Source organism: Ambystoma mexicanum, chromosome 9 (genome assembly GCF_040938575.1).
Source record: "Ambystoma mexicanum isolate Mex_15411 chromosome 9, UKY_AmexF1_1, whole genome shotgun sequence".
Taxonomy (NCBI): domain Eukaryota; kingdom Metazoa; phylum Chordata; class Amphibia; order Caudata; family Ambystomatidae; genus Ambystoma; species Ambystoma mexicanum.
In genome coordinates, this window is record NC_090931.1 from 653109688 (window position 1) to 653122962 (window position 13275).

Here is a 13275-nt window from a genome sequence, read left to right on the forward strand (position 1 = left end):
AGGTTAGAAGAAGAGATCCAGCTGGTTTCTGTTCTGGTTGCAGTTCTGCAGATCCTGGTTCCTGGGCCTCAGTCGTGGGGACCAGAGGGAGGGCGTCTATAGGACTCCTGCACTGCAGTTTGAAGTTCAGCAGCGGCAAAGAGCTATTTCCAAATCAGTGGCACTTCATGGTTTCAGCTACCAGTCAATAGCACCACTGCGGTTCTTGGACACCTTATGGGCTCCCCTTGCTTCTTGTAACCAGCACTCTGTTGAGGTGGCTCAGGCTCGGTCAGTCCTGCTTCAGGAGGGCCCTCATGATCTTCCTGGAGCTCGGGGTCCGGCGTAAATACGATGCACTTGATTCTGGTGTTCCTGAGCCCTGGCACGCTGTTCCAGCAGCAGGAAGGAAGTACAGCCAGCAGAGAAAGGGTTTCCAGGCAAGTTCATCTCAGGGTTGATTGGTCCCACCAACCCAAGGGGAGAAGTCACCTGTTCTAGGCTTCTCTAGTCGATATGAAATTTGAAGCTTCAGCGCTGCAGCGGGGCTTCACCGGGCCAACCAAGGGTCCAGGAGGGTGCAGCAAGCTCTTCTTCCAGTTTCTTTCTTGTGTTCCTTCGTCCAGTGGTCAACTCTGCCTTCTGTTCAAGAGACCGCGCCTTTTATGCAGTTTTCTCCCATTCAGGCACAGTCTAGCTGTCACTCGCACAGCAGGGTGGCTATCCTCCAAGGACAGCCAGCCAGCCAATCACCTTTTGGGTGCATTCACATAACCAAGGAGAGTAAGGACAGGGAGCTTCGGGCACCTCCCTTGCTTCCTGCCCTGCCAGACACACTGGAGTCAGAGGCGTGTTTCAGCAGTGAAGCCTGTAAAAGGCAAAATGAACAAAGGGGCTAAACCTGGTTTGGCATGCAGAGTAAAACCCAAGAAAGACCTCACAAGCAAGAAATGGCAGGAAAAGACCAGGGCCATTTTGACAAAATGGGCACCCATGAGTGCAGTACTGCAGCAGAGGATTTAGCCTGCAGTAAAAACGCACAATGGTGGGAAAATTAAACCACTGCCACCAGTCATTAAATGTAGTGAGGGTAACATCAATAATGTTACATGAGTAAGTAGAAAAAGGGGATACTAAGTAACCCCCAGTACTTCCACATAAGATGGGGTGTACTGGACCTATATAGGAAAAACAGGCACGAAAAGTAATATTCACTTTAATACTCTTGGGAACAGTAGTTTAGCTAAGAGAAGGTATTTAAACTTTAAAGAAATCCAGAGGACTTATCTGTGACACTGCCCCGAGGGTGCCGGGTGTCACAATACAAAAGTGATGCCTATGGAGTTTGTCAGACTCCAAAACCAAAAGAAACAGAGTCCAAATCAGATCAAAAATACATGAGTGAGAAAAAGTCTCACTCCAGGATAAAAATGAAAAGTCCTGAAGTCCAGCAAAAGAGCTGGGTGTCTCTAAGGTTGAAGGGAATTGCAACAGAAATGAGAATTCTCCCTAATAGTGGGTCGCCCGTCTGCACGCAGGGTCCGTGAAATCCAGGCACTGGTGGCTTCAGAGCCCTATACTAACTTTCATAAGGACCTTAGAACTCGTCCTGCATTCTTACCTAAGGTAGTCTCCTCATTTCACCTCAATGAAGATATAGTGCTACCGACTTTCTTTGCGGACCCCAAGGACGAGGCACAGAGGGTACTGCACTGTCTAGATGTCAGGCATGCTCTAAAATTCTACCTGGACAGAACCAATCGCTTCTGCCAATCGGAGGCTCTATATGTCACCTTCGGTGGGCCAAGGCCATGTTATCAAGCTTCCAAGGCCTCCATAGCAAGACTGATGTTTGCAGTCATCAAGACGGCTTATGAGGGGCAGCACAAACCACTCCCAGCAAATATGCATGCCCACGCTATCAGAGCCAAGGCCACGGCTCTGGCTTTTCAGAGTCACGTTCCGTGGCAGGTCATCAGTAAGGCGGCTACATGGGCTACGCCTTGGGCTTTCTGCGAGCATTACTGCTTGGATGCAAGCTCCAGGTCGGACGCAGCATCTGGTCAGGCAGTGTTAAGGAAGTTGTTTTCTTAGGAGGGTCACCTCTCCACCCTGGGGCTACAGTCAGTTGTAATCGCCCATACAGTATGGAAGAAAGGGGAGGGGATGTAGGGGTACTGTGGTGACTAAAGTACTCCTAGTCCATAGTCCACTTTCCTCCATACGTCCCACCATCCTCCCCCTTAATAAAACTGGCGTCATTAAGCAATGGTAATATTGTTGGTGCGTCAAAGGGGACTTGGTGGGAGGAGTCAGGGGAGCGCATGCTCCCGGGACCGCACCCCTGCACGCCTCTATATTTAAAGGGGGAAAAGATGTTTTTCTAGTGAAAAAGGTTTAGTCTCCCGTCCCTAGCGAGGGATGCCCATACAGTATGGAGGAAAGGGGATTATGGAGTAAGAGTAAGTTAGTCACTTTAGTAAGTAACATATAATTCCCTGCCTACGACTTCCGACTGGTCTCTGGGCAACCCCAACTCCATCAGTTCTGACTTGGTAAGATTTAGTCCCAAAATCTTCTCTTGTTCGACTAGTATTTTGACCAGGGTTGGGATCGACTTCTCTGGCTCTGTTAGTCAAAAGAATGTCATCTGCATTTTCCGTTGTCTTATGATTCTCGCCGCCGAATGGAATCCCTTTTACATTGGGATCTGCTCTAATTAGATCTAGTAAGGGTTACAGAAAGATAGCATACAAATGGGGTGACAGGGGGGGGGACCCTGCCTCGTACCCTGTTCTATTTGTATTGGATTTGAGGTTTGTGCGTTAATGGAAGTTAGAGACAGATCTTTGTAGTTGGCTTCCACCATGTGGATGTAATTGGGCCCCGAACCCCATATGTTTTATTACTTGAAATGGCCATTCCACCCTATCGAAGGCCTTCTCGGCATCTAGTGCTATCAGTACCGCTGGGATCTGCATGATTTCTGCTTTCTCAATCAGATGGGTAACCTTTTGTATGTTCTCCCATGTTTGCCTTCCAGTAATGAAATCCGATTGGTCCTGACCTATGATTGTCGGCAAGACATTCTTAATTCTATCTGCCAGGACCCCAGCATATATTTTAGCTTGTATCTTAAGTAGTGCTATGGGCCGATATGATCCTCAGTTCGTTAAATCTTTATTCGATTTCCCGAAGAGCACTGTTAGGTAAAGTTTTGGGGTAGTACCATTTGGGTGCACTAAAACAACCTTAGCCTGCTGTCAATAGGACCCACCCTTTGGTACAAGTCTGAACTACACAGGTTGGTCGTGTGGCTGAGCAGCCAGGCTTATCTCAAGATGGGTCAATGTGAGCTGTAGGGGAGTTAGACAAAGATTCACAGTGACAAGTATCCAAATAAACACTTTTTTTTAATATTTTTTTTTATTATTTTGGTTGGCTGACAAATCAACCTTTCAAAAATATACAATATTACAACAGCTAAATGCTTATACAAAATTACAGCAATGAGTGGCTATACAAACTGGCACTAAGACCAATAAAATAGCATCTTTACACATTTCAATGTTAATCAAAAGAAGTAAAATCTAAAGGCATGAGCATATAGCAAAGGAAACAAAACAATTTCCAACATAGAGACGACTGTCCTCTTCATTTCCCCACAGTCATACTACACGTCGTCCATATGATACAAAAGGCCACCAATGTCTAACTCATACTGATTGAAATGGAATTACAACATTTACAAATTGTGCCGGAGCAATCTGTATAGAAGTCTTTGCATTGGTTAGGAGGTACGCCCAAATGTCCAAACTGGAGTGGAATGTTAGACTGATCATACTTATTAAACAGTTGGTTCCGGATTAAACTCAAAGCGGGACAGTCAACTACCAAGTGGCACAGTGATTCAATTTGACAAGGTTCCTTACAGTATCGGCAGTATGTTTCATCTTTAGGGATCACTCGTCTCCTGCCTAGGATCTGCCTTGTCGCACATAAATTCAACCGAATGCCAGGCGTTTGAGCTCTAACAAAATTAGACGGACACCTCACTAAATAGGGTTCCATGGTGCGCAGTTTTTAATGAGACAACATTATGGTACCCCCATCCACATAGGCCGAACATTGATTGCGAGTGCGGATCCAGTCCACACGATACAGTTTCATTTTAGCTTTGGTTGGATTCAGTAAGAGTAGTTCAAGAGGAATATCGGCATTGATTAATGCCTCCAACACATAATTGGTAAATTTTTTTGAAAATTCAAAACTGGATGAAAAAAGATGATCAGCAAGGATACCCAACACATTCGGAGAGGTGGCACCTATAAGGCATTTTCTATACAGAGTAAAATTTCCACACTACTTGACTATGCATAGAAATGGTTCCTAATTCGTACCAAAGCAATCGAAGCGGAGTGCATTTGGGAAACTTTAATACAGTTTTCCAGAAAAGGGTTTCATAATGATCCTAAAATGATCTTGGTTTCGGAGATGTTGTTTCTGCTCCGTAGCTAATAGGAACCACGTTTTACTGGTAGAAACTCATTATGTGAATTAACGTAAATTTTCCGTATCTAAACAGCAAAATTCTAGCTTGAGAAGATAGTGAGTGAATTTTTACATCCAAAGTTGCTGTGTAGATAGTCATTTTGAAACTCTGTGAATGGGAGACCCAAGTATTTATACTGGGGCACTCTCATCACCTCCTGATTTTGAAGGGTCCATTTGTAGCTAGAGGTCTTTTTCTTTCCGGAAGGCTGGCAAATTACTATTTGTGTTTTGTTTAAGTTGATGATAAAATTATTCTCAGAGACATATTCTTGGAGTTTTGTTCAGCAAATTTTGCAGCCCACAAGGAGAGCAGGAGAGTTAAGACGAGGTAATAGGCGTATAAAAGCCAGATGATTTTCTGTGGGCCTAATTTGGGGGCATCTGCAATGGTCTCTTCAAACTTCATACCTATATCTAATAAAAACAGGTTGAAAATTGTTGTTGAGGCCAAGATGCACCCCTGCCTAAATCCTCGATTTGTTGGAATAGAGGCAGACAATGAACCATCAAGAGACAGTGTGACCTACAGTGAGGTGTTTGAATGCAACTGTTTCATTAGCGCAAGAATGGAAATAGGACCGCCATATTGTCCAAGTTTCTTAAATGGCAACTGTCGATCGACTGAGTCGAACGCGTTGCTGAAATCAACAAAGGCTACATATAGATTTTGTTTGCGTCCGGCATATTTGCTCTTAATTAAGTTAAGGAGAAGTATGTTAGGGGAAGTGCCCAGGCCAGAAACAAAGCCCGCCTGGAAGGGATCCCCTTTCCCTTTGTGCCTAGTTCAGTCGTTGAGCTGTTGCAATATAAAGCGACTGTACAATTTACCAGGGGCGTCCAACATAGCAATTGGGCGGTAGCTTTGAGTGTTATTACTGTCACCTTATTTAAAAAGTGGGATGACGATTGAGTGTTTCCATGATTTAGGAATATGTTGCGTAACATTAATGTGCTGACAAATTTGAAACAAAATCTCAGTCCAGAGTTCGGGGTTGAGTTTGAAGGTCTTATTTGATAACTCATCTGGGCCCGGGGCTCTGGATTGACTTATTGGGGAAATATAATAAAGTATGTCGGCTCTTAATATATCAAGATGAAATGCAAACAATTGCTCCTCTTTCTGCGCTGGGGCTACAGGAACTGGCGAGGCATACATGTTTGTGAAGTACTCAATCCAGACCTGTTCAGATACATTATGAATCTGTTTTAACGTTTGGGGAGTGGAAACGGCTTCATTGAGAGTAGCCCAAATCTGTGCGGTATTCTGATTACACATCAATTGCAGCATGTGTTCGCCATCCTTTTGCCAGAATGTTGCGCGATGTGTCCGCAGCCAATTTCTATAGCCTGTCTTTGCTCTTGTCAGGGCAGCTATTTTAAGGCCAGCTGGGAGTAGAGCGGCGTTATGTTTCCATGCACGGTATTCAGTTTTTTGTTTGACTAGGGCATCGAAGGAGTGCCTTCCCGTTTCTGAGGATTTTTTTTAATATTCCGATTATTTATTGAATGCCTCTGCATGAGATCAAAATAGCAAACATTATTACCCTCCCCGCTCAGTCATGAATGGGCAAAAGCAGATGTAGAAGTTCAACTGAATTAATTAAACTTTCTTCGGACCACCTTAACCGATTCACTCGAGCATTCACCCTCACAGTCCCAGGATATAAGACCTACCGAGTTGATGCTGCTCTGTGGGAAAAGGACTAAGAGCTGGTTAACATGTGATGGTCACTATCTACAACCGGTATAATGTGAAATCCCACTACTTGAGACATCAGCCTTGGATCGACATATATGTAATCAATTATGGCCTTAGCTTGTCAGCGATGCCAAGTGAAGTTTGGGGGTTTATCGCCGGCACAAGACCCATTTCGCATAACTAAGCCACGAGAGGCCATTGTATGTTTCCATTGAGTTTGCCTAACAATTTCACGCGCTTTGCCAGGTGAAAAAAGATGCAAGTTAAGGTCACCGACTAACACAGTATAAGCAATGTCCGGTACCACAGCAACACAGTCTAACAGAGATGCAAGGTCACTAAAAAATTTCATGTCATCAATCCCTTGACAATTCCAATAAATATTAACCAACGCATACAGAACGGAACAAACTGATAATGGTCAGTTGCATAAATGAGTTGGGCGAGTAAGAAGAGATAATTTTGAGATCAGCACTCGTTTTGATACACGTAATCAGACCCACCATGGGTCGCCTTTTGACCCCTTGTAATGCGGGAGTAAAGTGCATTATATGATCGTGCCAGATTGGAGACGAGGTAAGCCACGTTTCCTGAAACATGATAATGTCAACTTTGTTTAATGTGGAATTTTGATTTTTAAAGAAATGGGAGTGCCCTAGAGTATTCCATGAGGCACATTTTAGCAGATCGGTCTCGCACTGATGCGTTAGTTAATTTGTCTCACAATTGCAGACCTATTTAGCTTGCATTGGGTGTTCATGAGCGACAGCATTACTGGAAGCTGACGTAGGGGCTGTGCATTTGTGAAAATCATCCCCATATGTGGGACCTCGCAACAGAACGAAGCCCATGTCAAACAGTTGCTTCTTGGCGTACCAATTGATGTTATGCACCAACCCCGAACGTAGCTTCAGGCAAATGGTGGTTAGAACATTTTCATTCATAAATTCAACCAACTCAATGTCCGCTGTTCCTATATACTCAAGTTGTTTGACATCAGGAAAGATTTCAAGCACACTGTGTCTATTAAGCAAGTATTGCGGATGTGGGGCAGGCCGACCTCCAAGAATTAATGTTTGCCTGTGTGTCCTGTTTAGGATCCACCGATTGCTTTTTAGAAGGCTGTTTTTGAACTTGGGGAAACTGGTGCAGCGGGTAATAGTTTTTGGTTGAGGTTTAGGCAGAAGGGCCTGTAGAAGCTGAGAGATCTCATCCCCCCGCCCTTCAAAAGAGTCCAACCTAGGTTTCAGTGGGGCACTTGAGCCCAAGACAGCTGCATGATTGCATAAACACTTATACTCAAGGTTTCTTGATAAAAACAATTCATTACCGGTTATTTCAATAAGCCTTCTTTAGAAGGGAGCAGTATAATAGTAACACACACACCTTCAAAATATACACTTAGTTTCTAGATCAGCAAACGCCCATTTGGGATGGATCACACACTTCCTACACCCTCAGATGACTTCAATAGGACACTGTGGACATTGATATATTACTGTTGGCATTTAGAATAGTCGTGAGATTAGTGTCAAAAAAGTTTATTAGAACAAACAAGATATCACAAATATTCTTAAGCAGGCATATAATGTTGGACCCGCCCCTCCCCCCCCCAATGCAGAGGAGAGAAGAGTCATTAAGGGAAACGGGCTAAGCCAAAGTCAATGGGCAAAAGTCTATGTGGCTGAAGCACTTCTTGCATGTAAGTAAGAAAAGTCTTTGCACAATGTTTAGCTGTTAGGCTTATGAGTAGTAGAAGTAAATCTACAACAGGTAAGTTTAGACTGTACAGTACCTTTAGTTAGAAGAAAATGCAGCAGATGACTTTTGTTGTAGATTTGTTTCTACGCCTCACAAGCCTAACAGCTTGTGGCACTATATTGATTCTTCTTTTTCATCAGTCTTCTAAAAACATTGTGCAAAGACTTTTCTTACTTATCTGCAAGAAGTACTTCAGCCACAGACTTTTGCCTATTGACTTTGGTTTAGCCTGTTTCACTGAAAGACTCTTCTCTCCTTTGACGTTGTGGGAGGGTTGAATTTGCCTGCTTAAAGAATGTGTGATCTCTTGTTTGTTCTAATAACCTTTTCTTTGACACTCATCTCAGTACCATTCTAAATGCCAACAGTAGTATATCAATGTCCAATAACTATTGAAGTCACCTGAGGGTGTAGGAAGTGTCTGTGTGTCATCCCCAATGGGTGTTAATTTAGAAACTAAGAGTGTGTATTTTGAAGGTATTTCTGTGTTGCTATGATATTGGCCCCTTCTAAAGAAGGCTTATTCAAATGACCGGTAAATAAATGTTTTATCAAGAAACCTTGAGTGTAAGCGTTTGTTTGAATACTTGTCATTGTGAATCTTTGTGTAACCACTCTACAGCTCACATTGATGACCCCTCTTGAGATAATCCTGCTCTACCACACTACCAACCTGTGTAGTTCAGACTTGTACCAAAGGTTGGGTTCTGTTGCCACGAGGCTGAGATTGTTGTAGTGTACACTAAGGGTACTACCCCAAATCTTTACCTACCAATTACCTAGCAGATAAGTCTTGTAAAGTCCCAAACCAGTTGGACTTCACAAAATCTTACCTAACGCTGCCTAAGTTTGCGATTCCAGCCGCTGCGCGCAGCACAGCCTCCAGACACCACCATGCGCAGGGCCGCCTGACTACCCGGCCAAGTAATCTTCCTGATATGTGTCAACCCCAGAACTTTTTGCTTGGACTTGGTGATTATTTTACTTTGTCCCTATGTGAGTAAGAATCTTTTTCCCCTCTCAAATAGTCTTTTACTTTGTTAATTTATTTTTTGTATGGGTGACCTTTGTATGTCTCCATAGTGTGTGTGTGTGTGTATGGATTTATAGTGCCCCATATCTTTTGGGCTTAGGCTGGGATGCCCCTTTGGGCTTCCCTTTGTAAGTTAACCTTAATGTACTTGGATGAACTACTGTTCCGAAGGGGTAAAGTGGGGATTTGCTTCCTCTTTACATTTTATATAGTATGCCAGCACACCCCACCTTATGTGGAGTGCTAGAGGAGATACAGTGTATCCCTTGCTCAATTACCTGGTAGCATTTGTGTTACAATTGCAAGTTAACTTGAATGGCTGGTGGCAGTGGTTTTACCTTAATTACTTTTTAGTCATATTACTCGTAACCGGTCAAATCGGCCACGGTAATGTAAATGAGGGTCACCATTCTGCTAGAATGATGTGGTCCTTCTTTTTTCACCATTTCTACAGTGGGGTGTGCTAAATATCCCCCTATCCTGGTAACAGTATGTTATCATAGGAATGTAAAAGAAAACCAAAGAGCAAAGCTCAAAGAGCTTCCAGCAACACTGCACAGAAGGTGCTGTGTGCTGCAATAGAGATAAAATACAGATGCCATAAAAAGATGGAGGAAAGCAGACTTCAGTCACAGAAAAGAATGAGTGAGTAAACGGTTAGTCAGACAAAAATCCAATAATACAACGTGCTGGGGAACTCGCCAAATGGGGAGAATTACACACAAGATGAACATTCTACCTAACGGGGGGCTACGGACATTCTTCCTAAAAGTGTTTGTGACTTCATTTTGGACGTACCTGCTTTACATGCTGCTCAGTTTAAGGAAACCTACGATTGGTAATGTGTTCATTAGTATGCTGCTCCTCGTAGTTGGTAGTTGTTTATTCTCCTGTACTTTCTCAAATTGATATAGCCCCATGTGAAGCACTCTGTCAACATATCATAAAGAGTCCTTATTCAAGACCATGTTCTCACCCCTACATTTTCCTTGCAGGTATTTGATCAGGAGTTAGATGCTTTGGAGATTGAAACTGTACAGAAGGAGACCATCCATCCCAGGAAGTCCTACAAGATGAATTCATCCTGCGCTGACATTCTTCTCTTTGCCTCCTACAAATGGAATGTGTCTCGCCCCTCTCTACTTGCGGATTCAAAGTGAGTGTCTCTGAAGCAGTGTCTGCCATACATTCCAAGCTCCCTTTGTAGAGGTAGTTAATGTGTGAAACAGTTGTAATATGTGGGACATTTATACGCTTTGTGACTGTAGTGTTAGGGCTTGCTCCATAGTGGGACGGGACCCTTTTTCTTTCTAGGACATATATCATGTAGATAAACAGTTATCCATGGGGATCTCTGAGGGCAATAGGGATGCAGAGCCTTCTGTGAGGTGTTCCTCAAAACGCTGCTTTGTATTTTATGTAAAGTTTTGAGTATTGCTATGCTTTACCTCTCCTTTAAACTCCCAATGTGTCGTATCTACAGGTCGGAACAGGGGAATAGACTGCAAAGCAAACATGTGATTTCTAAAAATATAGTTCCATCTACATGCGTGATCGCAGGTTCTTCCTCCTTATGAGCTACTGTCTCCCGGTACCTTTGATTTACAGCTGCTGATATGGACCACATGCTCTTGAGCTTATCTCCAAACTCATGTCTATGGCATGGACTACCAATTTTGTGGCAGTCGCAGTTCTCCAAGAACATACCTCCATTACCTTTTGCTCAAGTGTCTGAGGACCGAGCTCTGTTGGTCTGCACGTGTGCTCTGCACTGCTCTTTAAGTTGTTTCTCAGTAAGTGACTTGTCTGTTGGCCCACTGTCATTGAGTTTGTGATGGTATTCCCAGGACCTCACTGCTCTGAAGTAGATGAGGCAATCAACATTTCAGTTGAATAAACCAGTGTACCCAAAGGGAACAAGACCACGTGACTTGTTCTTCAAAGACCAGTCATTTGTCTTCCTCAATGATGGATCTCCTGTGAAGTGTAGACCGTTTCAAAGCTTGGCCTTAGGCTGATGTTTTGAGTAAGTACAAGGTTTCCAGATCTACCCAAGGTTTCTGCTGTGGTATCTTTATTGGGGTTTAACCATGTTTGCAAAGCCCTTTGCCAGCTGCCCCTTTTAGAGGTTCACACTAAAGTAAACTTCAAGGCGCTCCGAACCACAAAGGAAACCTACAGGAAGTACCCAGTGGACTAATTGGAACCCACACTGCCACACATGCCAAAATTACATGGGCCAGAAATTTTAAACACCTGCACTAAAATTAGTTGTTGGACATTGCGTCTGGCAATCAGGTCTGATTTGTGTGTGTGTGGTTTTTTTTTTGTGAAGCCTGTGAAGAGCCAGTTTTTCAAAACACAAAAGCTCAGAAAGAGGGTTAGGACCTACTCTTTTCTGATTGGTCTTGTATGGTGTGATTTTTGATACCGGCGGGCTGTGTTCTAGGCCCCCTTCTCCTTTGAGTCACTCACATTTACCCCTAAAACCTCCCCCATTTTCCACAAGAGGCTGGAGGCATGCGTCATGCTTGGCCCCAGGCTTTGGAGAAGGTTATTCTGTCCTCCATGCATAGCTCTTATGTATGAGGCAAGATCGGGCCATAATCTCCCAGTATGGATATTATGTTTAAAATCCACAATGCCAATGTATGGCCAGTCACTGTAATCCCAACAACCTCTAGTACATAGTAAAATATTTGTGACACATGTTAACTGTTAGGGAGAATTCTCAGAAATGTGCTAATTCCACTCTACCTTAGAGACGACCAGCACCTTTGTGGATTTGTTGACTTTTAATTTTCTTACCTAAAGAGAATGAGACCCTCTTTCCGCCTCTCTTTCATGTATTTGTGTGAGACTTTGACTGTTTCTTTGTACTTTGGAGTCTGACAAACTCCATTGGCATCATCTTTACATTGTGGCACACAGCACCTTCAGTGCATTGACACAGGGAAGTCTTTCAGATGTCACAAAGGTTTAAATACCTTCTCTTGTTGATGCTGTTTCCAAGAGCAGTGAAGTGAAAATGACTTTACTTACATTTGCAACTTTCTAGACCAGCACACACTATCTTACAAATAGGGTGGTGAAGAGGTTACTTAGTGTCACCTTTGTCTAGTTTCTCATGTAACATTTTTATGTTGCCCTTTCTACAATCAATGGCTGGTGACAGTGGTTTACTTTCAACTACTGTAGTGTGTTTACCGCGGGCTGCATTCGCAGCTGCAGGGAAGCACCATTGGGTGCCATTTTTGTCTAAATGGCCCCAGTCTTTTTTCGCCATTTCTTTGTGGGGTGGTCCTACTTGATGTACTCTGTGCACCAAACCAGGTTTGGTCCCTTTGTTCGCTTAGTCTTTGGCGGGATTCACGAGTGAAGCCTGCCTCTGGCTCCAGGGTGTTGGGCAGGAAGTGAGGGAGGTGCCTGAAACTCCCTGTGCTTCTTCTCCTAGGTTACAGGAATGCACCCTAAGGGGATTGGCCGGCTGGCTGTCCAGCAAGGACAGTCACCCTGCTGAGTGATTGACAGGCTGGAATGAATGCGAGAAACCTGCATAAAAGCAAGGCTTTTTGGCTTGGAAGGCAGTCGACCACTGGACGAAGGAATCCGAAGAACGACTTGGAAGAGACGCCTGCTGCAACTCCTGGACCATTGGTTTGCCCGGTGAAGCCCTGTTGCTGTGCTGAAGCTCTGAATTCACCTCGACCAGAGAAGCCCTGCAAGGACTACTTCCCCTTGAGTTCGTGGGACCAATCCACTCCAAAGTGATCTCATCTACACATCCTCTCAGAGCTGGCTGTACTTCCATGCTGCTGCAGGAACCGAACTGCCAGGGAGAGGAACACCAGATTGGAGTGCATCACTTTTAAGTCAGACTCGAGCTGCTGGAAGATCATCCGGACTCCCAGGAAGCAGGACTGACCAAGCCTGAGCCACCTCAACAGAGTGCTGGACCCCAGATGCGGGGAAAGTCCGAAGTGGTATCCAAGAACCGCTGTGGTGCTATTTGCTATAGACTCGAGGAGCTGAAACACTGAAGTGCCACTGATTTGAAGATTGCTGGTTTCTGTCGCTGACCTTCCCATTGCAGTGCAGGAGTCCCCAGAAGTCCTCCCTCTTGTCCCCATGACTGAGGCCCAGGAATAACAGGATCTGCAGAGCTGCACAGGAACAGAAGCCAGCTAGAACCATTTCTTCTTATCAAAGGTACTGTACAGTCTAAGAACTTACCTCTTGTGGTGTAGCC

General features: G+C 44.1%; 1 protein-coding gene across 1 annotated transcript in view; it reads left to right on the plus strand.

Moving 5' to 3' along the window:
• The window catches only part of PRPF8 (pre-mRNA processing factor 8), a 497675-nt gene that overhangs the window by 336904 nt on the left and 147496 nt on the right, over nucleotides 1-13275 (plus strand). Inside the window, exon 31 of the mRNA XM_069615406.1 lies at nucleotides 10022-10182. Coding sequence (XP_069471507.1) covers nucleotides 10022-10182 — 161 coding nt within the window. The remainder of the gene's footprint in view (nucleotides 1-10021; nucleotides 10183-13275) is intronic.